Source organism: Rhizophagus irregularis, chromosome 19 (assembly GCF_026210795.1).
Source record: "Rhizophagus irregularis chromosome 19, complete sequence".
NCBI lineage: Eukaryota > Fungi > Glomeromycota > Glomeromycetes > Glomerales > Glomeraceae > Rhizophagus > Rhizophagus irregularis.
The window spans coordinates 2,885,678-2,910,955 of NC_089447.1; the positions used below are offsets into that span (position 1 = coordinate 2,885,678).

The 25,278-nt window shown below is 29.3% G+C and overlaps 8 protein-coding genes across 10 annotated transcripts; 4 read left to right on the plus strand and 4 right to left on the minus strand.

Moving 5' to 3' along the window:
* Positions 1–88: 88 nt before the first annotated feature.
* Positions 89–1,353, minus strand: OCT59_011172 (uncharacterized protein). Its single transcript, XM_066136336.1, has 2 exons — positions 935–1,353; positions 89–859 (listed from the first exon to the last, which is right to left on the minus strand). Exon 1 carries the CDS (start codon positions 1,291–1,293, stop codon positions 946–948), a length of 348 nt encoding a protein of 115 aa, XP_066000966.1. The 5' UTR covers positions 1,294–1,353; the 3' UTR covers positions 89–859; positions 935–945.
* Positions 1,354–1,709: 356 nt separating this feature from the next.
* OCT59_011173 (uncharacterized protein) lies at positions 1,710–8,027 on the minus strand. The gene is made up of 21 exons (XM_025314457.2): positions 7,796–8,027; positions 7,664–7,705; positions 7,510–7,523; positions 7,225–7,398; positions 7,011–7,148; positions 6,615–6,924; positions 6,288–6,535; positions 6,041–6,220; positions 5,329–5,957; positions 5,096–5,240; positions 4,903–5,025; positions 4,621–4,816; positions 4,444–4,538; positions 4,158–4,373; positions 3,845–4,086; positions 3,435–3,770; positions 3,311–3,362; positions 3,093–3,226; positions 2,929–3,018; positions 2,661–2,854; positions 1,710–2,582 (listed from the first exon to the last, which is right to left on the minus strand). Exons 1-21 carry the CDS (start codon positions 7,825–7,827, stop codon positions 2,057–2,059), a joined length of 4,116 nt encoding a protein of 1,371 aa, XP_025185060.1. The 5' UTR covers positions 7,828–8,027; the 3' UTR covers positions 1,710–2,056.
* An 893-nt stretch (positions 8,028–8,920) lies between these two features.
* On the plus strand, positions 8,921–12,145 carry OCT59_011174 (uncharacterized protein; the record flags this gene model as incomplete). 2 transcript variants are annotated; one of them, XM_066136339.1, is made up of 7 exons in its annotated part: positions 8,921–10,075; positions 10,410–10,522; positions 10,598–10,655; positions 10,736–10,886; positions 10,987–11,733; positions 11,800–11,815; positions 11,911–11,932. In XM_066136339.1, exons 1-7 carry the CDS (start codon positions 9,599–9,601, stop codon positions 11,930–11,932), a joined length of 1,584 nt encoding a protein of 527 aa, XP_066000968.1. In that variant the 5' UTR covers positions 8,921–9,598. The 2 variants fall into 2 exon arrangements, with proteins under 2 accessions (XP_066000968.1, XP_066000967.1); XM_066136338.1 differs by having other exon boundaries at positions 8,921–9,527; positions 9,619–10,075; positions 10,987–12,145.
* Positions 12,146–13,276: 1,131 nt separating this feature from the next.
* On the plus strand, positions 13,277–16,016 carry OCT59_011175 (uncharacterized protein). Of its 2 annotated transcripts, none has more exons than XM_066136340.1 (5): positions 13,277–13,874; positions 14,087–14,318; positions 14,422–14,685; positions 14,763–14,882; positions 14,996–16,016. In XM_066136340.1, exons 2-5 carry the CDS (start codon positions 14,212–14,214, stop codon positions 15,366–15,368), a joined length of 864 nt encoding a protein of 287 aa, XP_066000969.1. In that variant the 5' UTR covers positions 13,277–13,874; positions 14,087–14,211; the 3' UTR covers positions 15,369–16,016. The 2 variants fall into 2 exon arrangements, with proteins under 2 accessions (XP_066000969.1, XP_025185062.1); XM_025314459.2 differs by having other exon boundaries at positions 13,340–13,874; positions 14,150–14,318; positions 14,996–15,901.
* Positions 16,017–18,646: 2,630 nt separating this feature from the next.
* OCT59_011176 (uncharacterized protein) lies at positions 18,647–21,387 on the minus strand (the record flags this gene model as incomplete). The annotated part of the gene is made up of 13 exons (XM_066136341.1): positions 18,647–18,932; positions 19,005–19,122; positions 19,185–19,289; positions 19,359–19,475; positions 19,545–19,578; positions 19,655–19,818; positions 19,896–20,252; positions 20,328–20,455; positions 20,569–20,601; positions 20,679–20,719; positions 20,919–21,042; positions 21,122–21,235; positions 21,336–21,387. 13 exons carry the CDS (start codon positions 21,385–21,387, stop codon positions 18,769–18,771), a joined length of 1,551 nt encoding a protein of 516 aa, XP_066000970.1. The 3' UTR covers positions 18,647–18,768.
* A 335-nt stretch (positions 21,388–21,722) lies between these two features.
* OCT59_011177 (uncharacterized protein) lies at positions 21,723–23,225 on the plus strand. The gene is made up of 3 exons (XM_066136342.1): positions 21,723–22,239; positions 22,315–22,751; positions 22,816–23,225. The coding sequence occupies exons 1-3, from the start codon at positions 22,056–22,058 to the stop codon at positions 23,098–23,100; spliced, it is 906 nt and encodes a 301-aa protein (XP_066000971.1). The 5' UTR covers positions 21,723–22,055; the 3' UTR covers positions 23,101–23,225.
* On the plus strand, positions 23,202–24,466 carry OCT59_011178 (uncharacterized protein; the record flags this gene model as incomplete). Its single annotated transcript, XM_066136343.1, has 4 exons — positions 23,202–23,374; positions 23,458–23,695; positions 23,762–23,935; positions 24,011–24,466. The coding sequence occupies 4 exons, from the start codon at positions 23,202–23,204 to the stop codon at positions 24,296–24,298; spliced, it is 873 nt and encodes a 290-aa protein (XP_066000972.1). The 3' UTR covers positions 24,299–24,466.
* On the minus strand, positions 24,260–25,276 carry OCT59_011179 (uncharacterized protein). Its single transcript, XM_025330086.2, has 3 exons — positions 24,694–25,276; positions 24,496–24,618; positions 24,260–24,419 (listed from the first exon to the last, which is right to left on the minus strand). Exons 1-3 carry the CDS (start codon positions 25,231–25,233, stop codon positions 24,303–24,305), a joined length of 780 nt encoding a protein of 259 aa, XP_025185067.1. The 5' UTR covers positions 25,234–25,276; the 3' UTR covers positions 24,260–24,302.
* Positions 25,277–25,278: the final 2 nt, after the last annotated feature.

Sequence of the window (25,278 nt, forward strand, 5' to 3'; positions counted from 1 at the left end):
TTGATTCAACCTTAATTACAAAGTCTGTACCCCATATACAGTAGATATGATGTATAGATGATCAACATATCTGATATGCATTTATTTTAATCTTTGATCTTTTTATTAATATTTTGTAAATTATAGCGATCCACAATTTATATGAATTATTAATGCAAGTAGTTAATAATAATAATTAATAAAGAAAATACCACTATATATTGATAGCATTTTTAAATAATTGTCTGGAGCAAAGCGAAGGATTGATTACAGGATATAATCAAACAATTGATCTATTTCTTACGATCTTGGTGAAAAACGATCAACAAGTAATAATTACGGATACATCGACAAGAAGCTGAAAAAAAAAAGAATCCGCGAACCACGAAAGATCAGTCACTTTTTAATATTACTAATATTACTACGGAAAACCGTTATGAGTCCAGAGCGATAAAATTTGTATCTTGTTTATTTACGTATCACAAATTTTATTCTATTTTTATCTTGTTTATATTTAAAAAAACGCGTTTAACTAGATAAACATTTTTTTTGTTTATCGAATTTTCAGTGACGCGACGCGTGCGGACAAACGTCTTCGCCACGTGATCCAATATGTGATAAACATATATATAGTCGTGTAAAAACATTATGAACACTAGTGTCCTGCTTGACATAAAATAAAATAAACATTATGAACACTAACATTATGAACACTAGTCTTGACATAAAATAAATAAACATTATGAACACTAGTCTTGAAATAAATAAACATTATGAACACTAGTTTTTTCAGTAACGGTAACTCTTGTAGAGTTTCCGCTTATTTCTTCAAGTTCAATCGTCCAACTGCCGCTAAAATGAACACCTTCCTCGCGACAATCTAATTAACAAATATAAAAAAAAATAGTTCGAGTTAATGAAAAATATAAAAGATCGAACAAAATTACAACAGTACCTCTCTTCTTCCTAACGCTCTACAATACGAAACTTTATGTTGCCGAGTGGTGTGAATTCCCTAAACCACTCGAAACCATCGGGTGGAATATGTCCTGGTGGGTTAATTTCAACTTTTATAACGTTGGATCTCCATTGTGGGTAAGCTCCAAATTTTACTAGTGTATTCCAAATTTTATTCTGCGGCTGAGAATATTCCGCGGTTCGGCTACACACACGGTCTTTAGGTATCAGAAAAATGCCTAAAATATTACAAGAGTAACTACTCTCGTAAGAAAGAATAGTTTGTTCTAAAGAGATAGATAAAGTGTCGGAAAGACAACTTGTTAAAGTAGTTGGAAAATCTGACAGTGAAAACATTTGCCTAAAATAATTACAAGAGTAACTACTCTCGTAAGGAACAAAAGAATAGTTGGTTCTAAAGTATGTATTTATACTGGGGGGGAGGAAAAATGTCAGCAAGACAACTTACTAAAGTAGACAGTGAAAACATTTTGTACGTGTAAACAAAAAAAAAAAAATTGTCTTAAAAACATAAAGGATATGACGTAATGTAATAAATTATACATTATCATAACACTAGTAAATTACTTCTATGTATATTTTTAAATCTGTAATATAAAATTTAATATTAGTTATTCTTTATTTTATAAATTAAACAAAATTTACAATATAAAGACTTGAAACCGTGACCGTGACCTTTTATCGGTTTTAAGAAATGAATTGTTCAAAATATATTATTCTATGTAAGTGATTTTATGTGATTCAATTCATTTAAGATAAAGCAAATAAATATTCCGCTCATGAAAGTATAAATACTTTATTAGTTGGATAATTTAAAATAATTATCGTAATATAGTTGGATTAAGTATATTGCAAATTTTTAACCATTCAGCGGTATGATATCAATTTACAAAATGCCTGTTCACATGACCATTAACCAAAACTATTTATGTAAAAGAACAGGGATTACATGAAAAGGAAAATATATTTAAAAAGAAAAATAAATTACAAGCTAGTAAAATTAATATATCCATTATTGGTTATATTAAATAAAGATGTTAAACAATTAAAGAGAAAAAATACACAAACTAATTAAGAGTCAGTTGTAATTCGTTTTTTTTTATGTTTTACCATCTCCTCTTCCGCGTCCTCGTGAAATTCCATTACCACCATAATGTATTCCACGACTTCCATTGCCTCTACCGGGTAAAAAACTATTCCCATTTGACCTTGGACGATAAGAATGATGCGTTTGATTTTGTACACCATATTTTGTAGCACCTGAAGATGCTTGTGATTGTGAAATTGGTCGTGCATGTAATTGTGATTGTTGTATGTAACCATTTGATCCACTTGCGCCCCGAGAACGATTAGGAGGTCTTTGATGGGAACCATTTGGAATAATAGATCCCCAGCCTCTATTACTACGACCCGAATAGCCATTATTATAATAATAAGGGTATGCATTAGAATTATAATATTGTTGTCCATTCTGTAGCGCCTCTTGATAACGAGATTGATAATTAATATTTGTTCCATGCCTTGATCTACCATTTCCGGTATTCGAACGACGAACAGGAAGCTGTGGTCGTGTCAAGTTAAGCAAAGAGTTGGCAAGAACGGTCATTCCGCGATAATTTGAGCATCTTGAAATAAATTCATTTAACGATTTATATTAACATAGTACTTTCGTAAGATAATGATAAGAATAGCACACAACTTACCTATCGCCCAATGTAGATCCGCCCATAAATGTACAATCGAATACTACATCAATATTATTTTTTTCAATACCAACGATCGTACCTTTAGATGCAATTGGTACGTTTCCTGAATCTTTAACAAAAACAACTCGATCGCCAAGGTTGAATTTTTGGTTTTGTAAAAGTGTTGATGCGTGCGACGGCTTTAACAATTGCTTTTTAAAACAAATTTACTCATCAATTTAATTGTCATTATCTAGGAAAAATATTAATAATGAAATTATCTTACATATCGCGCCAAATTTTTAAATTCTTCTTGATCGGTAACCATATTTTTAAGGAAATCGTCGGCAGCTTCTTCTATTTCTTGTATTGCTTCCTATATCATAAAAAAAACAAAGAATTTCAACGTAAAACCCAAAAAGTGAATAGTTGTTAAAAAGGCGTATTTACTTTATCTAATTGCTCTGCTTCTAATGGAACCTTCTCGAAATCCCTCACTTCAACGGTTTTAAGCCAATCCTTAATAGCATTGATTTTAGACACGGCCTCTTCTTTCGGATAAAAATCTTCTGCAGTATATATTTCTATGTAAACATATTATGTTAGAAGGGTATAATAACATTTATAATTTTCTTTATCACGTTAAAAAATATCCACAGAACAATTACCCTCTTTATCATGCTTATTCTCTAAACCTTGAATAAATTCTGGGAATTTTTCCTACATATCGTACAAAAATATTTAGTTTAATTATTAATGCCATAATAAAATATTGGAAATGCTGAAACCAACTTTATATTCTGCCAAAATTTGTATTGCTTTTTCACTGTATTCCCAACCATCCTTATCCTTAATCTTAGCCTTCCTGGTATATCCCAATACTTTTTGTTTCTTTGCCTCGAATTTTAAATTGAGACCAAGATTGACTCGTTGATCGGTTGATTTTTGTTCATTTGAATTTGATTTACAAATAACATGTAAACTAGCAGTTAACTTGCTTAAAGTTAAACCACTTATACTCAATCTTTTAGCAACAGCAAATGAAGGAGAATATTTAATTCTTGCAGCAAAAGCTTTTGCAACTTCTGAACCAAATTCAGGTTCATTCGAGTTATTTTTGTCAATGATCTGAAAAGATTACAAGAGGTAAGAAAAAAATAATCATTGATTAAAATTATAAGGATCTAATACAAGATAATTACCGCTTTCACAGCCAGATTCTCTTCTGTGTTAGAAGAAACTCTCCCAGGACATCCATAATGGTTATTACCCAAATAGAATACTTCGGTAGCTAACGGAAACTCCTCAGCTAATGGAGCAGCAGGTTTTTCTTCGTACCTAGAATCTTCACATTCAACACTATCGACTGTTATTTGTATTGCATATTCCTGTTCCTCTTCGAGGAATTCTCTAACTAGAGCGCCATCTTGCTCTTGTTTCATACCTTTTTATTTCCGAAATTATTATTAATATATTCAATATTACGTAGAAGTAATTAAGTAATCGTATATGTACCTTTAAGAACCAGAACATGTGCAAAAACATTTACTTTTCCAATTATTGTTCCATATCTTTTACTGTTATCTTGTTCAAATTTATCGGCCTTCCGTCGCCACTTTTCAGTTATTTCCTGTTTATGTGGAATTTTATTAATTTGCCCGTTATTAAATTCATATCTAAATTGTTCATCAGATATAGCTGTTACTTTTCCTTCTTGAAGGAAAGGCCAACCTAACAACATATAAATTATTTGTAAGAATTATTTTAAAGTGAATACTAAATTTTCATAATTTAGACGTACCGACAAATATTCTTTCACCAACTTTTTCACGTGCTATATCTATATTTTTCATATCCTTAAATTGGTCAACTATTGAAATAACCATAGTTTCATTTCTAAATAAACGTTTAATCTTATTAAATACTAGTTTATAAATAAAATTAAAACCAAGTCGAAATTTTAGAACCTGAAACATACTTGCTCTCCGAATTAAAAACATTAACCCCATGCTGTAAAAGCTTCGCAGTATGTTTAAGTGTTTGTAATGATGGAAAACCAGGCATGGCTTTAATCCCCAATTGAACTCCGTCACAAAGCCCTTTTATAATAAATTTTGGACCTTCCAAAGTTGGGACATGATAAACTTCAGTACGACACAAACAATATGGGATATCTAAATTATGGATAGGACAATTTATAATTGTTATTGTGAATCTAATAAAAATTTTAAATAGGTTAATGCAAATAATGAGGCTTCACCTGGAAAAAAACCTGGTAATGATGAAGGATATAGTTCTTTATAATCTGGATCATACGTAAACAAAAAACTATCACCAAAAGTATCCCTTTTTTTTTCTTCTTCGGTTAATTGATCTTTCCTATCTAATGGATAAGACAATATAAATTATTATGTTTAAGTATAAATTAAGAAATTTTTTCACTTTAAACTCACCCTTCAAAGCATTGATTAACCTTTTTTGATTAATGAATGGGATATTAACTATTGCTTCCCATTCTTGCTTTTTACCATTCAAGTCTGTTGTGAAATCTTTTGGATAGAAATCTATTATTGGAGAGTTAGGATCGGACAATAAATCCTATCAAAAAAGGAGATAAAAGTAATTAAATATTTCAGTTTTTAAAGAGTAAATCATATTTATTGTCGAAAATTTTCAAAACCACCACCTGATATGCTTTAGGCAAAAATTTTTTACTCCCTTCGGGCAAAACACCCATTAATTGCTCAAACGGTGTGAATGGTCTTTCCTTGCTGCTAAAAAACGAAATATCGATCTTATCTAAATCATACAAATCTGAAATTTTCGGTGAATAGTGGTATGGATAAAACCACCCCCAAGATGCTACACCAAAGTAGTAATACCATAGAACCCATTGCAGTCCTTCAATATATGAACCAACTATTTTATCCATGCTCTCCTGATTGTCATAATCAATCTGCAGTTTTTCCCTATAATATTTTCTTTTCCATTCAATAAATGCCTCATCATCTTTCTTTCTTTCCTTTTCTTGATATGTTTCAGTATCATCCTCTTCAATTACTTCTGCAGCTTCATATTTTTTATAAACTTCCTCTCTTGTTTCTCCACTTGACTCTTCTTCAGAGTCATATTCAACGAACAAATGTTTGTTTTCTCCATCTTCAAGTACTGATTGATGAATTTTCAATTCTTCAGCAAGTTTTTTTATAAAAGCGCGATCACGTGCAGGATAATCAGCCGGAAAATGATGTTTTGTGCGTGTTTTAATCAATTCTTTGATCTGATTATATATTTCTCGTTGTTTTGGTGTTAGAACTATTGTTTTTTTTTAAAAAAAAATAATAAAAGGTTTCAATATAATAAAGCTTTCACTATTTAGAAATGTATAATATTCATACCTAATTTCTCTTTTCTCTTCTTCTCTTCCATCATTTCTAAATGTTTCTTCTGCTTTCCTTTAAACCATTTTAAATCTACAAATTCACCTTCGTAAACATCTCTTTCAAAAATTGTTAATTCTCTAAATATCATCTCAAGTCTTTTCACATCTAATAATCCTCCGTCATTAATATAACCGCCTTTAAATAAAAATAATTAAAATAATAACTAGGAATATATAAATCAATAAAGTTAATTATTACTCACCAGCAGCCGGTAAAACTTTTTTGTATACGTGAAACATCAATCCAAGTGCCCCTTCAGCTATATGAAGGTTGGGCAAATGTGGTAAAAAATCGTTACCAATAAATAATGCCAACAAAATGAAATCGTCTATTATTCTTTCGAGATTATATTCAAAAGAAAGTGTTTCCTTAAGTATTGAAAATTCAAGATCCAAATATTCACGCAATAATGATAAATGCATGAGAAAAAAATTTTGAGATTCGACACGTCTGATATGAATCATAAAGAAAATTAAATCTAAGGAATTAAATAATATATTAACTTCTCGACTTATCTTATTTAACCTACCCTTGTTTTTTCTTTTTACTTGATCCAAAAGTAACCTCTTCTCTGAGTAAAGCAAAATGTGGATCATGACTTAAAAGTCCAAGCATAATTAAATCTGCATCTAATCCATATAAACAATGTCTGACATTTGGATTATAATCTACTTGGGCTTTTGTGTTACGAATATATTCCATGATTTTATGTTCTCCTTCACCTGGTACTTCGTGGCCTGATAATACTACTTTAATATTTCTCCAATTTGAGTCTTCTGTCACTTTCTTATTTATAAAATATTTGAGTTGATGTGAAAGTTTTGTCATAAATTCGGTGCCTAGCGAGTATTATATAACAATGGTTTTATTGAGTGTACAAGAAAAGAAAAGAAGATTTTAACGGTTGAAATTATGAAAGTCAAACCTGGTGTAATACAATTACTATCAAAAGGTGCCTCCTGAGATGATTCTTCACCTCTAGATTCGGCTTTTTTAGCGGCTTCAGCAGCAGTTCTGAATCGTCTAGCACGTTGTTGATTCATTTTAGCCCTTGGGGCAACGCCTACGTGAATATCCAATTCGATTTGCAATTTATTAATTATAATGTTAAATGTATTGTACATTGTTCAAATAAATACCATCAACGGCCATAAAAAATAGTTGTTTCGGTTTTATTTTGGTAAATAAATGATCGATATAATTAAATATTTCTATGAAAATTTTGTCTTCGGAAACACGGTTATGAACATCCATATCATTATTCGAATGAGAACAGTTGTGAATAATGCCATTCATATCAAGGTATAAATTATCTACAAATATTTATGGTAATAATATTTTGGACGATAAAAATTATTGAATTGTTAAAAAAGAAAAAAAAATATTTCTTTAAAGCTAACAATGACAACGAAACAAAAACATACCGAATTCTGGGATCCTAAAACCCCACCCGAAAAAAATGTAAAAAGAATATAAAATTATTAATGATACAAAAGTTAGAACTATATTCATAAATATATACAAATTGTCATTTCTCAACAATTTTTTTTGTTAGAAGAATAAAAAAGGTCAATTTGCCTATTCTCGGTAATCAGCTGGCTGCACAACGGATATCTTTCACTATGAAATTACAAAAGATGTGTAGCAATGTAGTAAAATATTTTAAAAAATTTTAATATATACAAATTTAATTTTAAATGGTAAAGTTACCTCATCCATCGAAAGAACTTTGGAATCCCCATTTTTCAGTTTTGTGATAAATGTTACAACTAAATACTATTTAAATTCGTCGGATCGTGTGCTTTTGTAGCTTCTCACTTAAACCTTTCTATACTCCAAATCGCTATTCTAAATCCGAAATCAAGACAACGTCTCTCTCTTGCTCTTCACAGGTTTTAATAAAACTTGGGAAATTGGCATAACTTAAGCTCAAATAACGTGTTCACCGTTTGTTTTATTTCATAATGTCTGCATCTAAATTTCAAATACTAAATAAATTATGCAATAATGATCGGCTTTAACAATATATTTTATGAAGAAATGCTATATGATTTATGTATATACCTTATGATTTAAAAGGAATATGTATTAATTTTTTTATATTATATTTACAAATTTACAATTACAATAATTACAATGATAATAATAGATGACAAAATTTAATTAAAAAAGTAATTAACAAATGATGATTATGAAAAAAAAAATATTTCTTTCTTCAGAGAACGATAGCTGTTTTTTTTTCCAAGAGAAAGTTCCAAAAATTAAACACCATCATGTTGGTTATGAAGGTTAGAATATATTTTATTTGATAATAGGAATGGATCTCCTCATGAGCAATTCAAAATAATGAAAAAATCCGAATTACCTTTATAATAAATCCTTCCGTTTAGACAGGTAATCGTCGACTACCGTAAATACTACAAATAATTATTGAAAATCCCAATCTATCGCACTTATCTCACCAAATTACAAACATAGTTATTATTTGATAATGCTGCGGAATTATTCTAATTGTATAATACAGAATAGAAAGAATGTTTGGTAATAATATTGTAATAATTAATTAATCAAATTATCAAAATTAAATGGTAACTACTATTTTTGGGATAGTCACTAGATTATTATGCAAATTCTAATATGTAATTTGGAACTTTTATTACGTAGACTGTTATCAGCTATCAGGCTATGACATGAGGGCTTAAACAACCACAGGAAAAAAACTGGTTGAGGGAAAGGGTGAAAAGGGAGAAATTTGTGAAAAAATCATTAAATGTAATACCTATTCACGTGAGAGAGTATTATATAATAATTAATGTTTCATGTGCAAAAATGAATGGGCCACAATTTCACATAATCTTCACATTCCGACTCAAAAACATAATCGTGTTGCAGTACAAAAGGAACACAAATGTTGGAACTTGCTATTTTGATTCTCCATTTAGATTGGGAAAGTTAAAAATCTACAAAATCAAATGTGATCCTTATCAAGTTAACGGAAATGATCATAAAGTAGACAGGATAAAAAAGGATTAATGTCAGATGGCCTTTATGTAAATTTGAATTTTTAGCTAAAAATCAAAATAAACAAAGTGTCAACTTTATACTGATTGTGTTACCTAAATTGTCGCACTTTTATATAAACTTTTGACCTTATATATCTCCACTTCCGTAATCTCCCCTAAACCACACCTTCGAGACAAGTACTGCAATCCCGTTAATCCTTTTTCCATTAGCTTGTAATCTTTCTTTATATTCGCAAAGCATAAAATAATATCAAACTCATCATATTAACCTCCTACCAAAATCTTGTCTCCCGTTTTCCGATTATTAATTGTTTATTTCTCCTACTTATTTCTCTATTTAGGATACTCTACCAACTTAAGATCTTTAATAAAAATTTTAATTAATTCTTACAAATAGTTTATACGTGTATTTAAAAGAGGTACTTCCAGTGAATGTCTAAGGGTATTATATAATTAACTCTTAATAAAGATCTGAAAAGGAGAGAAACTGATGATGAATCGTGATCGTAGTTCAAACTCTGTCAAAGTTCGTGGTCCACGAGTTAAAACAAATATTAGTAGCTCTAAACTCGATATTCCGACACAGCCACCTCCACTTGTGCGCAGCAACACTTTACCTCCCAATCACACAAGCGTTCCTCGCGTTCCTCGAAGTCCTCGCAGTAGTTCAATAGGATTGTCGGATAAAGAGAAAGCTAGGTCTGATGATGGCTTCCATTCTGATTCCGATAAAGATAGTAACCAATCAGCAAATTCGAGTATAAGCATACATAGTAGTAAAGGATATCTTACTAAATCTCCCTCAATCAAGTCTAATGTTGTCGCAAAAGTACGCCCAAAATCCTCTCTTGGAACTATGTCGGATAATTCATCATCAGATAAATCAAAAGTAGAACTTGATATTGCTACTTTAAATCGTCAATTTAAAGCCGATAAACAAGCAGAAGAAGCAAAGAAAAATAGAAAGGTGAGTAAATGGTGTATAATGTGACTGATAAAATAATGCAATGCTGATCGTCAACAAAATTGCTGTTTAGGTTTCTCTATTTTTTCCGATATATTTTTGTATGCACATAATCATTGAACTTCTTTCAATCTAGCTACTATTTTCTTGATTTACCTGCTGCTTTGATTTTTATAATGTATATAATATATTTAATTTAAATATGATAATTAATTGGGTCGATAGGTCAAGAAAACAGTAGCAAATTGGTTTCTTATAGATTTATTTCAAAAAGATATACGTGTGTATAAAAAAGAGACTAATAAAAAATATTCTTCTATTGATTTATCTCTTTCAGATTCAAGATTTGGAAATATCAATACAAACATTGACGAAATTTAATGCTGAATTGGAAGCTACTAATAAAAAACAAGCTGCAGAAATTCAAGAATTGAAAAGAAAACTTAATATGTATGTAGGTTATATATTTAGTACGAGAGAAAGAACCTGAATTTATATATACATATTTTTTATTAAACTTTTTAGTAATGACTCATTCATGTCAATATATGAATCCGATGACGATGACGAAGTATCAACAGAGGTACGGTTTTATTATATATTATCTAATTTCAGAAAATGCTAGAAATTTGTTCATAATATAAAAACCATCCCTTCGATAAGACTGATTTAGTAGAAATTGGAAAAGATAATGACGCTCGATACCGTCAAATATGTATGATGATAGATGAGCTAATTCAGAAGGCAAATGATGCTATTGCATATAAGTCAAAAATAGGGGGAGGTAGTAAAGTTCTGACAAATGCTCAATTAGGTTCGTTATAATTTTTTTGAAAGTTCATGCAATATTTTCAGATTTTTTTTTTTACAAATATATTTTATTTCCATTAATTCTCTGTTATTATTTTGACTAGATTCTGATATCGTGAAGTTTCAAAATCCTTACACGGATGAATCACCTAAAAGCTTAGAAGTTATAAAAGAATCGGATTTCAATTCAGAAGAGAAAATTAACATTTGTACAAAATCGAATTCGAGTGTAGTTAATGAACAAACATTTGTAAATGATCCGAAGATAACAATCGAAAATGACAATGCAAATTCTACGGTTCAACCAAATAATTTATTTTTGGCTGAACATGAAGAAAAAAATCAATCATTGCAGGCTAATATAGAACGTGCTCGTACAGTAGCAAATGAACTTTTGTCTCTTGAAAAACAAGATAATAATGTAAATAATACTCCACATAATTCCGAGCGTAAAGGTCTTGGAATACTACTAAATGGGCATTCGCTACATAAAACTCCTAGTTCTATTAACGGTAGTGATTCGTCACAACCTTCTCCTAGGATGCTCCTCTTATATGAACTTCAAGAGTCATTGGGAATTGGTGATGCGGAATCTTCGAAATATTTGAAAGAGAATCGTAGAAGTTTACCAGTGATGTCATCAAGTAAAATTAACTTTATCATTTCACCTTCTGAAGAGGAAGCTGTTTCAAGACCGTCGTCACGAAGTCAAACTCAATCTAATAAACCGAATGTTTATCGTCGTCGATCTTCACCTAATTTTAGAACTCAATCAATGTCGAACATATCAATTATAAAGGAGAATGATTCGATCTTGAATTCTCTTCCACATGGTTCTGATGTTGAGAAACGTTCAATATGGACTTTTTTCTATAAAAAAACCTTTTAATTTTTACTTTAATATGGCTTTTTAAAAGAACATTTAAGAGCAAGGTATAATATATCGATATTTTTGATGCTGGTACTTTTATCCTCTTAATTTTGAAAAGTTTGGATATTATAAATATATGCATATTCTTTAATTATAGAGTTGCTTTCCGTGACATATAGAACAAAAAAAAACAATTAAATAATAAAAAAGTGTAATTAATTGGCGGGAAAAAAATTTAAGGGTTTATTTATATTGCATTTATTTAGATGCTTAATAATTCTTTTTTTTTTAATATTCTTTTTATATTAATGATGTTTGTAACAATTTGTTGAATTCTGTATGGTAAGAAAAAATTATCCTATTAAAACTCCTCTTTATTAATTTATAATTGTATTTCATTTAAAGATTGATCATTTGCCCTTTTACGTGGTTCGTTATTATCATAAAAATGGAACAAGCACGAGCATAATAAGTTGATTAATTGTTATAACCCAAATTATAATTAATAAATTTAATTTGATTACGTAAGATAAATAATATTAATGGTTTAGTTTAACTTTCCTAAATTAGATTAGATCAATCAGATCTATTGGTAGTACAAGATCTCGGGTTTGTGATATAAGCTTCTGTAAATTTCAAAAAAAAAAATTGTATTATATTACCTACCATATATAACAAGTTATTAAGAAATGAGAATGTGTTTTTAAAGAGCAAATGTCAACTATAGAATAAGCAAGAAGGTGCAGAAATGACACGTTTTATGCCAAATAGGTGAACATCCAATGGCACATGTAATAGCCACTTGGGACACCCTGATAATTTCCGATAACTCTATTTTTTAATCCTGATTTAGATGTTTATTAAACATAAAAGTATTAAATAAGAATTTTTCACATTAACCGTTAAAAAATAAAGTTCTTATAATTTACTAATAATATAAATTTCACATGATAATTTAACGCCTTTGATATGATTATGTGACATCATTGAAGAATTTGTAAAAGTAGAAAGGCGGAGAAATAAAACAGATGCACAGATGCACTCTGTGGGAAATCAACATAACCAACTTTAAAAAGCTCCTTTTAGATCAAATGATTTGTAGAAAATATCTCAATTTGTACAGAATTGGACATATGAAAATCTACAAATTCAATTAGTTGAATAAAATTGAAATATGGCGCAGTTAATAAACTTAATAAATTTACTAACCTAAAAAGCGGGCCCAAGCCCCAGGTTAATAAAAAAATTGATCATATGTGGGTATTTTATTAGATATTAACAAATTTAACATATTAAATTTATCAATAGCATTGACTTATAATTTCTGACTAACTTCTTAAATTTTTGTTGCTGGCTGTCAAATTTTTTTTTTAAAAAAAAGGAGAAATTCCTTCCTTTACGGTGTATCCCCCCGTAAAGTTCCTCACCTAGCGTTACCTTTTTTGAAATTTTTTTATATCACAGACTGGTACTTACCGGTATTATAATTTTATTATCACAACATAGAAATTTATAAAGCATTTGATTAACTTTACTCTCCTTTTCTAAAGAGACGAACTATTTTTTTTTTATTTTCCTCCCCGACTTGACCAAAAAAAAATTTTTTTTTCCGAGGTTATTAATTAGCTGTTAAGCACGCTATTTATTGAATAAAAAGATAAATTACTACTTCGCGTTTTGCGCGTCATCTAACCAAAGGAATTTAATATAAAAAAGACCATTTAACCTTTTTAAAAAGAAAAATCAGCTGTTTTGAACTCAACCTTTTTACATTAAGTTATTTATATTATAACAACTTAATTTAGTATATAAGTTTTTCTTTTACAAGGATGACCTCCCTCTTTCCAAACAAAAAGAAAGATAAGACGGTTAACGGCAACAATACTAATGAGACTGTCAATGGACCAAGTTCTGAGACTGCAAACTTTCCTAATACTTTGTCAAACGGCAACCATCAAACATATCAAAGTGAAGGAAATGATAATGATAGCGGAACTCAGCAACCATTAACAGTACGACAGCCGACTTCACCTAGACAGCCGCAAACTACACAAACGCAGCCTAGTTATATCCAAAGACCTTCATTTGGCCTGATCGATTTTATGTTATTAGAAACTTTAGGTAAATGCTCTAAAAGAATTTTTAATACCTTTAATCTGATTTAATTAAATAGTCAATAAACTTTTTATTGAGAATTAAAAAGAAAAAAAATATGATTTAATTGCATCAACATTGGTAGTTATAAGTGAATGTTCATTTAGTTACTTTATTTCAATTGTGATACATTGATTGATTAGCAAATTAATTAAATTAATTTTTTGGATACTTTATAGTGATTAGTGATTATCAACATATCCATCTATTTAATTATTAATAATTTTGTAATTAAATAATAGGAACTGGAACCTTTGGTCGTGTGTTTTTGACCAAATTTAAACACACAGAAAATTATTATGCAATGAAAGTATTGAAAAAAGTTGAAGTTGTACGGCTCAAGCAAGTTGAACACATTAATTCTGAAAAGTCAATTCTTAGTCAAGTTCATCATCCGTTCATTGTGAATTTGTGAGTTAATCATAAATATTTCGTTAGTGTCAACTTTCATTAATTACTATTAATAAAAATCAAATGACATAAACTGACAAAATTTTTTCGTATTATTCCGAAGATTTTGCACATTTCAGGATGATCGAAATTTATATATGCTATTGGAATATGTCATTGGTGGAGAGCTTTTCTCTCACCTGCGGAAAGCTGGGAGATTTACGAATGATATGACCAGATTCTATGCAGCAGAAATTGTTCTTGCTATTGAGTACTTACATTCTAACGATATTATCTATCGAGACCTTAAACCCGAAAATCTGTTATTAGATTCAAGAGGTCATGTTAAGATAACTGATTTTGGATTTGCAAAGAGAGTCGAGGATCGGTGAGTTAAAAATTATCGAATAATAATTATTAAGACAAATTTATTTATTTACGAGTATATAAACAATAAATAAATAGTACCTGGACATTATGTGGAACACCTGAATATCTAGCACCAGAAATTATTCAAAGTAAAGGCCACGGAAAGCCTGTGGATTGGTGGGCACTAGGGATCTTAATATTTGAAATGCTAGCAGGGTAAAATTTATTTATTTATTTTTATTCTGTTTGTATAAAAATTATAAATTTTCCATTTTTTAATGTTTACTTATTTTTCTTTAAAAAATTGTAATTTTGGCAATTGTTTATAGATATCCACCATTTTTTGATGATAATCCATTTGGTATTTATGAAAAAATCCTTGCGGGCAAAATACAATTCCCATCACATTTTGACCCAAATGCAAAAGATCTTATTAAACGTCTCTTAACATCTGATCGTACAAAACGTCTTGGTAATCTCCGCGGAGGAAGTGAGGATGTAAAGAAACACAAGTGGTTCCGAGGTGTTGATTGGCAAGGCTTGTATGACAGACGTGTAACAGCTCCAATTGTTCCACCATATCAACATCCCGGTGATACTGGTAACTTTGAAAAATATCCAGAACCTACAGAAGATATCGGTGATCTTGGTAGAGCTACGTCAGGTGCTGATCCATATCGGCATTACTTTACAAATTTTTAATTTACTTTTAGAGATGTAAAATAATACGACATTTTTTAATGAGAGAAAGACTGAAACGAAAATATAAGCATACAAAGGCAATAGCTATGTTGCGTATATGAAAATTTTATTATTTTATTTTACAAATATTTTTTTATGGTATTTACTCAGCATCCTATTATTTTGTCTTGTTTATTCCCCATTAGTTTCTCTTAATGGAATGTTCGTATATTATATCTCCATTTAGTTAATTTAGTTATAATATAAATTGATCAACTTTGATTCTTACTACTTTTATTATTGATAACTTTATCCAATAATGTTAATCATTTTGTTATATTACTTAAATGGGCAACTTTTTTTCTTGTGAAGATTTTTTCCTTAGTAAATATTTTAATATTTAGTTTTTTTTTATTTTCAATTAAAATATTCATAATTTTTTTTTTTTGTGGGTGGATTCTTTTTTTCACAAAACCAGTAAATGTGAAATTTTTGTGTTATTATCTTTAATCTAAATTGAATGAAATGAATGAAAAAAAAATTTTTTGATTTTATGAATATCAACTATAATAATATTGTGTAATTAATTTTTTAATTATTTAGTAAATTAGATTATATTAACCTGATAAATTTTATTACAAATAAAAATTATTTATATTTAATTAAATACAATAAGCAATTTAAATATTTAATTAGTATGATTAGTTTTAATTAAGTAAAACTGCTCTGTCTAAATTAGATATAGTAACATTTTAAAATATTATTAAACTATTTTTGCAGTTTTGATATTTGTTATATAATATAAATATAGTTTATTGGTAATTAATAATATTAGATATATTAATAATATATTATGATTTAGAATTTAATTCTTGCATAATATAAGTAGAGCTTTTATATAAATTCTATATTTACATATAATTTTGCAATTATTTAATAAAGCAATTGAATTAAAAAAAAATTTAGAATTTAATTATAACATTTAATTTATTTAAAAGTATAATTTACTATTTATATTAAAAAGTGATTTGCAAATTATATTTTCTTTTTTTAATATTTTTATAATAATGGTATAATAAAAATTAAACTTGGCAAAAAGTATCAGAATAAATAATAATAATATTTTATTTATAGTATTATTTTATTTTCACATTTTATTAAAATAGAATTTTATATATATATAATTTTTACTAAAAATGTACAAATAATTTTTTTTTTTTTTTTTTATGTTTTAGGAGACATCAGCATAGCCGGCTCACCAAAGCTACGTGGAGGGAGCATTACAACGTCAGTTGCAGTAACATACTCCTACCATTGAGCAACAGATAACCAAGCAACCTACTCTAATTATTAGAAGTAACCAGATGTTCATCCCCCTACTCCCTATATACCACACTGGGAAGACGGTACCCAAGTTTAAACCCAACATGGATCGTAGTGTAGCAGGGTTTCTGACACAGTTATACTACCCACTAGCACCCATCAGAAGTGAGCAACCATCCACGTACGGCAGATATAACGGAGCAGACATCTGTAAGTCCTTCCATGATGGTTAGCTTAGAGGTACTGCAATACTAAGACTACTAATATGGCCTCACTCAAAGCCCACTACAGGCCGCGATTACCATACCAGCCCACCATAGTTGTAAATCCCCCAGTAGTAATAGTAGTGACTACCAGGGACAGTAAGCTGCTAAGGGTACTGGGGATCACCCCTTTATTATAAGTAACCAACCCGCTACCTAAGCTGGGATTACCCACCAGTATGTCAAATTCACTGAGGAATCGAACCTCACCTTAGAACCTTATATACCTGTAAGCCCACGAACGTCTCCAATCAGCCTAAACCTATTAGAAGGTAAACTACTGCTAAGACATTGCACTTGAGATTTTACCATCTATGAGGATTATCTAGCGTAGTAAACCCCACAGTAAAGTTTACCACACCCTTAGTGGTATTGTAGAGTGACCACCAAGACAAGAGCTCACCCAGATGGTATGCAAGCAGTGACCATCCAGACAGGACAATAGGCTTCCCAATGGCCTCATAGGGAACGCTAGAGGACACCACGACCCTTGTTAAATATGCCGCCGACCGGTATATACTAATTCACCATGATGCAGTCCAGCCTACATTAATCCCTGTACCTTTACACTATTGGTAGTAGTGTCCGCAGTAAAATTCTTTTAATTTCTGTGATCGGCGGAATCGAACCTGCAACCTCATCATACTCAGGCTTCACAAGGGGATTCACGGACTAACCAATAAGCCAAGGGTGATCAACCCCAAAATGTACAAATAATAGTTGAATAAAATTATATATATAGTATATACCGTATATAGCGGGCCACAGTACCCCGGGTATCTTGCAAAAATCGGGAGTTTGACCCTGTACCCCCGGGTACTAAACAAAGCCTAAAAATTCCGTTTTTTGCGAATATCTCACGATCTACCAGTCCAATTTGAACGATCTATTTTTTATTTTGAAGAGCTCAATGAGAGCTATCAAACAAAAAAATGATGGCTCAAATCTGATCACTAGATCACGAGATAATTGTAAAATATCCCCCGGGTACTATACAATTCTATGAAATTTTTCAAGGGGGTACTATGCATAGGGGGGTACTATGGCCCGTGATATACGGTAATATAATTTATAAAAATATTGTAATAAATTTTTATTTATTATATTATATATATATATTTGTAAATTAATATTTAAAAATATAATTTATTCTAATATTTAACTATTTGGCTGAGATTAACTAAGACCCTGAATAATACTAAAAAAATTCAGTCCTAATTTTATATAACCTATAATAAATTTTGTTTTCAAATGTAAAATTATATTAACTTTTTAGCTATTTTGAGAACTAGTGATTGGATTTAATAATTTTAAGCTTGTTAGATTTATCTTGTTAAGATAAATATTTGATATATATTTTATTTCTGTAGGTGCAATATATTGACTAAGATATTTTATTTTAAATTTTGTTATACAGATTAGAATGAATTTAAAGAAAAAATATAATTAACTCTATAAATACATCCAAAAAAAGCATGCAATTATAAAGGATATATATTTATAGAGTAAATAATTAGAGGTCATATATACTTGGAATTGAACTAAAGTATGCATTTAGGAAGGAAATGCACTTATAAGTGGTGCATTATAAGGAGTTAACTGTATATAATACATGTTAGAGAAAAATATATAGTGCATGCATTTAAAAAGTGTGCACTTAAAAGAGTTGAATGTATCTTTGTATGTAAAGAAACAAACCTAAATGAACTATATGTAATTCAACAATAAATTTAATGATAATAAAATCATTATATTAAAAATTGCTTTTTATAGTTAAAAAATACAATCTATTACTATTATTATTATTGTAATTTAATTAATGATTTCATTCTAATTTAATTTTCCATACAATATTCAATATCAACAATTTCTTTTGGTGCAATTGAACTTAATACGTATGGATCAGTTTCACCAACTAATACATCATCTTCTATACGAATTCCCATGCCATGAAAGTGTTTTGGATAAGCATCATTAGGAGGAATATAAACGCCTGGTTCTAAAATAATTTGAAATTTAAAATTAAAATAATTAAAACAAAATAAAAATTGATAATGATATATCACATTACCTATTGTTATCACCATTCCACTTTTTAGAATTCGTGAACGTTCTAGGTCATGCGTATCATGAACATCTAATCCAAGATAATGTCCAACGTGATGAGGATATAATACTCGGTCCACGTCCTAATCATAAAAAAACGGTAAGTAATATGAAAAAAATAGTGGAAATATAGTTGAATTCATACTCCTTCAACAAGATCAAATCCAAGACTTGACAATCCCTCTTTTATAAATTGAACAGATTTTTCATGTATTTTATTGAGTGAAATATTTTTTTTTTCAGTACAAAGCTAAATTATATTATAACATCGTTAATCATAAAGAAAGTATAACACAACAATTTCAAACAAATTCTTTACCTTGATGCATTGTCTGTTGGCATTTAACACCACCTCATAAAGATCACGTTGAGCTGGCGAAAATTTACCATTTATTGGCCAGGTTCGCGTAATATCACTAGCATAACCATGGTATTCCTATCAGCAATAATAAAAACAATTAAATAATAAAATTCCACGTTAGTTATGCAAAGGTAAAATACTCACACTACCCGCGTCTACTAATACCAAGTCACCATTTCTAATATATATGATAGAGATAATAATTAATAAAAAGTCTTTCTAGCCCGTATCAAATATCAAAATAAATGACCTACTGTAATGGCATATCGTTCCTTACATAGTGCAATGTTAAAGCATTAATTCCTCCTGCCACCACTGGTACATATGCAAGATACTGCGCCCCACGAATCCGGCATTCAAAATCTACTTTTGCATATAAGTCATGTTCAGTAAATCCGAGGTTTGTAAACTTAATTGTCTATTTAAAGATTAAACAAACGTAAATCATTTATATATAATAATAAAATACGAAATCAGGGAATCAGAAAAATATACCTCAATGAATGCTTTACCAGTGATTTGTCCGGCCACTTTCATTAACGCAATTTCACTATCACTTTTAATAAGTCTCAATTCCTGAATTATACGACTTAACGGTTTTACTTGAGAGCCAAACATAGTTGAGATAGAGGAGAAACGATGAGGGCGTATTAATCTATCGAGGTGATCTCGACAATAATTAAACCAATAAGAAAATGTATGAAATGAGGGAATACCATAAGCTCGGCTGGTACTTTTATAAATACTATCACTTGAAAGAATATTTGTTTTTGCAGGGAGATCTATGTATATATCTTTGTAATTTTTTACGATTTCCTTGATTTTTGAGTTGAATCTTGTCGATTCTATAGCCTATCATTGCGGAAGAATGTGGCAATTCATCATATGTACGCGTAAATCACTTAATTTTTATGGCAAATATTATACCTCGTCTGCGCCAAATATTTCTACTGCACCCAATACTCCAGTTCTAGAACCATCCCACATTTCAACACTTGTATTTTTTGGCGGCACAAACATTGTCATTTTATATCCCTTTCGAGTATTATTCTTTTCTTACATTTATACGATGGAAAAAAATAAATATAATTCATCTAATGCATAATATACTTTCAAAAAAAATAAAAATAAAATATTTTGAGTATAAACAAGTAAAATCATTAAATACCCAAAACTATAGCCGCGTCTGGTTCATTAAAACCTAGGCGTAATAAAAGTAATATGAATTTATTAAATTACATTAATTTATTAGTTACGTAATAATCATATTGCTCATACCGCATAAATAAAAGAAGTCGGTATTTTGATGGAACGGATAACTATAAATATAAAAAAAAAGATGAAATCATGAGAATTTTCATTTTTATCTCTAAAAATAATTATAAAAAAAATTTTAAATTATGCTTTGTACTGCATAAATTGTAAATTTTATGATATATATCTGTAAATAAACATAAATTTGTTACAAAAATAAAAGTTGATATTCTCTTGATATAAATTTTATTAAAATATACGAACAATACTTTGTTTGACATATATCTTGTTCGATACCCTAATGCGATTGCAACACTATTTTCTGGAAGCATATTCATCAACCTTGCTCTTCTAAACTCGTATTCGGTAGCTGTTATTCCTGGTGTTACTTTCAATTTGATATAAGAAAAAGCGAAAATTGGCATAAGAAAATTATCGAATATAATTCATAAAAAATACTTGCTTACCTTCTCCCGGTTTCATCAAATGTGGGTGAGTTTTCGCTGTTGGCTGACCATATAATCGTGGTTTGGCAGGCGTAAGTGCAGAGGCACTTAATGAGCGAATATTAGTCCCAAAACCTAATTATAAGCCGTAACCACAATTTGTCTGTGTCAAAAGTTTTATTTGTAATTACCAAATGAACAAGGAAATAACCTAAAGTAAAGCGCGACAACATACGTTGCCATATAAACGAACATTGGCGTATTGGACGCGAAAGCTTGTATTTCATCTTTATTCAGAACTGTATACGTGGTAGCTAAGAAAAGAGGACAACCTGCTTTTAAAAAAAAAAAATCCTTTGATTAGATTGATACTTTATCAACGTTTACCCCCTGTCCAATTCTACGTAACCGTGAAAAGTATTTACAGCACTCATATTTGTCATCGTGCAGGGGATAGTTTTTCATTCTTATCTCGATATTGATGAATTGACGCGACAACCAATTATATTGTTTAGTTGCATTTTACCGACCGGTGATTTATACGAACGATTTGTGAAGCCCTGAACTTTCCGAACTAAAAAATTTATAACTCGATTTCGAGAGATCATGTTGATCATTTTGGAACTTGTTCATTTTACGCTTTATTCACACGGTATAATGCCAGAAAACTCGAATATTTCATGGGTTCTTAAGCGCATTGGCGATATTCAGGCCGAAAATCGCCCAAGACCATCACCAAAACCAAACGAAGTTGAAATTGCTGTCAAAGTAACTGGAATTTGTGGCTCTGACGGTAATGATAAAGCTTTATTTCGTATATACTTTATATTAAAAGTACATTATAAAGTAAACAAATTTAATTTTATTTATTATTATTTCACATTTTAATATCTTTTATTTCCAAGTTCATTATTGGGTTCAAGGCCATATCGGTGACTTTATAGTTAAGGAACCAATGGTTTTAGGTCATGAATCCTCTGGCATTGTGACAAACATTGGAAGAGATTGTAAAATCTTGAAGGTTGGCGATCAAGTCGCAATTGAACCTGGTATACCTTGTTATATTTGTCATTTTTGTAAAAATGGTCAATATAACTTGTGTAAAGATATGAAATTCGCGGCAACTCCACCAATTAATGGTTCTTATTTTAATATACTTCATTATTAACATTAAAATATCATAATTAATTTTTGTAAATGATATAAATTATAAGGTACACTTTGTCAATATTATTGTTGTCCAGAGGATTTTTGTGTAAAATTACCGGATAATTTTCCATCACTCGAAGAAGCAGCATTAATTGAACCACTATCAGTTGGAATTCATTCATGTAAATTAGCAGACCTTAGAGCAGGTCAAACTGTAATAATATTTGGAGCTGGACCAGTTGGATTGTTGGCGGGAGCTGCAGCAAAAGCATCAGGTGCTGTTAAAATTACTATGGTAGATATTAATCAATCGAGATTAGATTTTGCGAAAAATTATGTGGCTAATGAGGTTGTATTAGCGGAAAGAGAGATTCCTCAAGGTTTAAGTTCAGTCAATTTCGCTAAAAGATTTTCACAAAAGTTATTGGAATCTGGCGTTGAACAAGCTGATGTTATATTAGAATGCTCTGGTGTTGAAACTTGTATCCAAACTGGTATTTATGTAAGTGCGAATAAATTTGTTTAGAAGAACTGAACTATTTAAATTAATATATATTTTGTATTAGATGACTAAGTCTAAAGGAACATTTGTGCAAGTAGGGATGGGTATGGAAGTTGTACCAATTCCAATAGCTGATATCGGAGTTCGTGAGATTAAATTTATGGGGTCTTTCCGTTATTGCAATACCTATAAACAAGCTGTACAGCTAGTTAGTGCCGGATTTATTAATTTAAAACCTCTTATAACCCATAGGTTTAAATTTCAAGATGCTGTGAAAGCTTTTGAAACAGTTAAAGAAAGAAAAGATAACGTTATCAAAGCATTGATTTTAGGAACGGATACTAATTAGATAATCAACCGTCGTCACGTGAAAATTAAATTGTGTTACTCAATGTCCCATCAAAATTGATTGTTATTATTAAGGAAATATAATTAAGAATAAAATCAAAAATGAATACTGTTGATATGACTGATAATAATGACAGTAAACAGGCATGTCCTGAAATCAAGACAATAGAGTTAAAAATTGATTATGAAAAAATCGAAGAATTATTAAAGAATGATAAAAAATTATTACCACAATTTTGGGCGAATAAATATAAAAACGATGCGTCAAAAAATTGGCATGTTATATATAACTTATTTATTTATTTTTTTTTAAAAAAAAAAATTACATTTTTTTTTAATTATTTGCAAATTTAATTAGGGATTTATTTTATAAGCGCAATACTACAAAATTTTTTAAGAATAGACATTGGATTGGAAGAGAATTTAATGAACTTTCTTTCAATAATAATGAACAAGACTCAGAATTAAATAATAAAAAAATTGTGTTAGAATTGGGTTGTGGTGTAGGAAATTTTATATTTCCAGTTTTAGAATCAAATCCTTTATTATTTATCTATGCTTGTGACTTCTCAAAAAGGGCTATTGAATTTGTAAAGGTATCTATCTCATAATACTATTTTTTCACAATAAATTATATACTTAACCTTCTCTTCTTTTTTTAGAATCATTTTCAATACGATGAGAAGAGATGCAATGCATTTGTTTGTGATTTAACGGAAGATAATTTACCAGATTTCATATCATCAAATGATAAGGTAAATATTGTTTCATCAATATTTGTATTATCCGCTATTCCACCAGAGAAACATTTAAACGTTATAAGAAATATATCAAAGGTAAATGCAATTATATTTATTTAAATGTGCTGAAATTCTGGTAAACATAAAAATAGTAACTAAAAATTTTATTAGGTAACAAAACAAGGTTCTATAATTTGTTTCCGTGATTATGCAATTTATGATGAAACTCAATTAAAATTTTCTAGTGATGGCGCACATAAACTTGATGAAAATCTTTATGTAAGACAAGATGGCACTATGTCATATTTTTTTACCATTGAATATTTAAAAGACTTATTTGAAAAAGATGGTTTATTTCAAATGATTAATGGTGAATATGTTGAAAAAGAAACTATAAATAGAGCTAAAGAATTACGCGTGGACAGAAGATTTTTACAAGCAAAATTTATTAGATTATAATAAATTATTTTTTATTTGATGATAATAGAGCTAGTTCTTTCTCTACATCTGAAAATATACTTATTCCTGATTCTAATGCATCAATCAATATTTCCAATTTATTTGAACCAAGATTTACTTCCTATAATTTATTTAATTGAAATAAAATTAACAAATTATTTATCTGTCAAGTCTATTATAAGTATAACTAACTTTACCTTCTTTCTTAATTTGTCCAAATCTTCACCAAATGCCTTAGTAATTTGATTCATATAAAAATCACGAAATTGTTTTTCAGCTTGCGGACGTGCTAATAAAGGTGTTGGAATTAGATCTTTTTCCTATAAAAAAAAACATAAATATTCATAAATTTACACTAATTTCAAAATATTATTGATATAAAGGAAAAATGTTACTTCTGTAGTTTCTTTGCTCGTATTTTTATCTTGACTTTTTATTTCTTCTTTTTCTTTTGTTTTTTTCTTTAAAGAAATTTTTGTTGTATCTTCTACAATTTCATCCATCTCATCATCCTCATCATCTGTCTTATCACTCAATTCTTTTTCATCCATATTTTCTACATTTGAATTCTCTTCTTCCGATTCTTCCGATTCTTCACTATAATTTATTTTTTTCATATTTTCATTATCTGAACTATCCTCCTCTTCCGATGATGTTGATTCAACATTTTGCATTATAATATCTTCGTCTTTGTCTCCTGATTCATCTTTATTAAATTTAAGTTCTTCATTTTCATTATCATTCGAATTTGAACTTATAACTTTATCTTCAAATAACGAATTAGTGTTATTTAATTTCATCGTATTTTTATAATTCGTCGATTTTGGCGTTTTCTCATTTTGTACTTTTTTAAGTGCTGAAGTTTTTTGTTGAGAAGAATTAAAAAGAGGTTGTTTACCTTTCTTTGAGAATTTTTGTGATATTTTCTTTGGCATATTTTAGGAAAATGATAAATTGAGTCAAATAATCAAAATGATTGA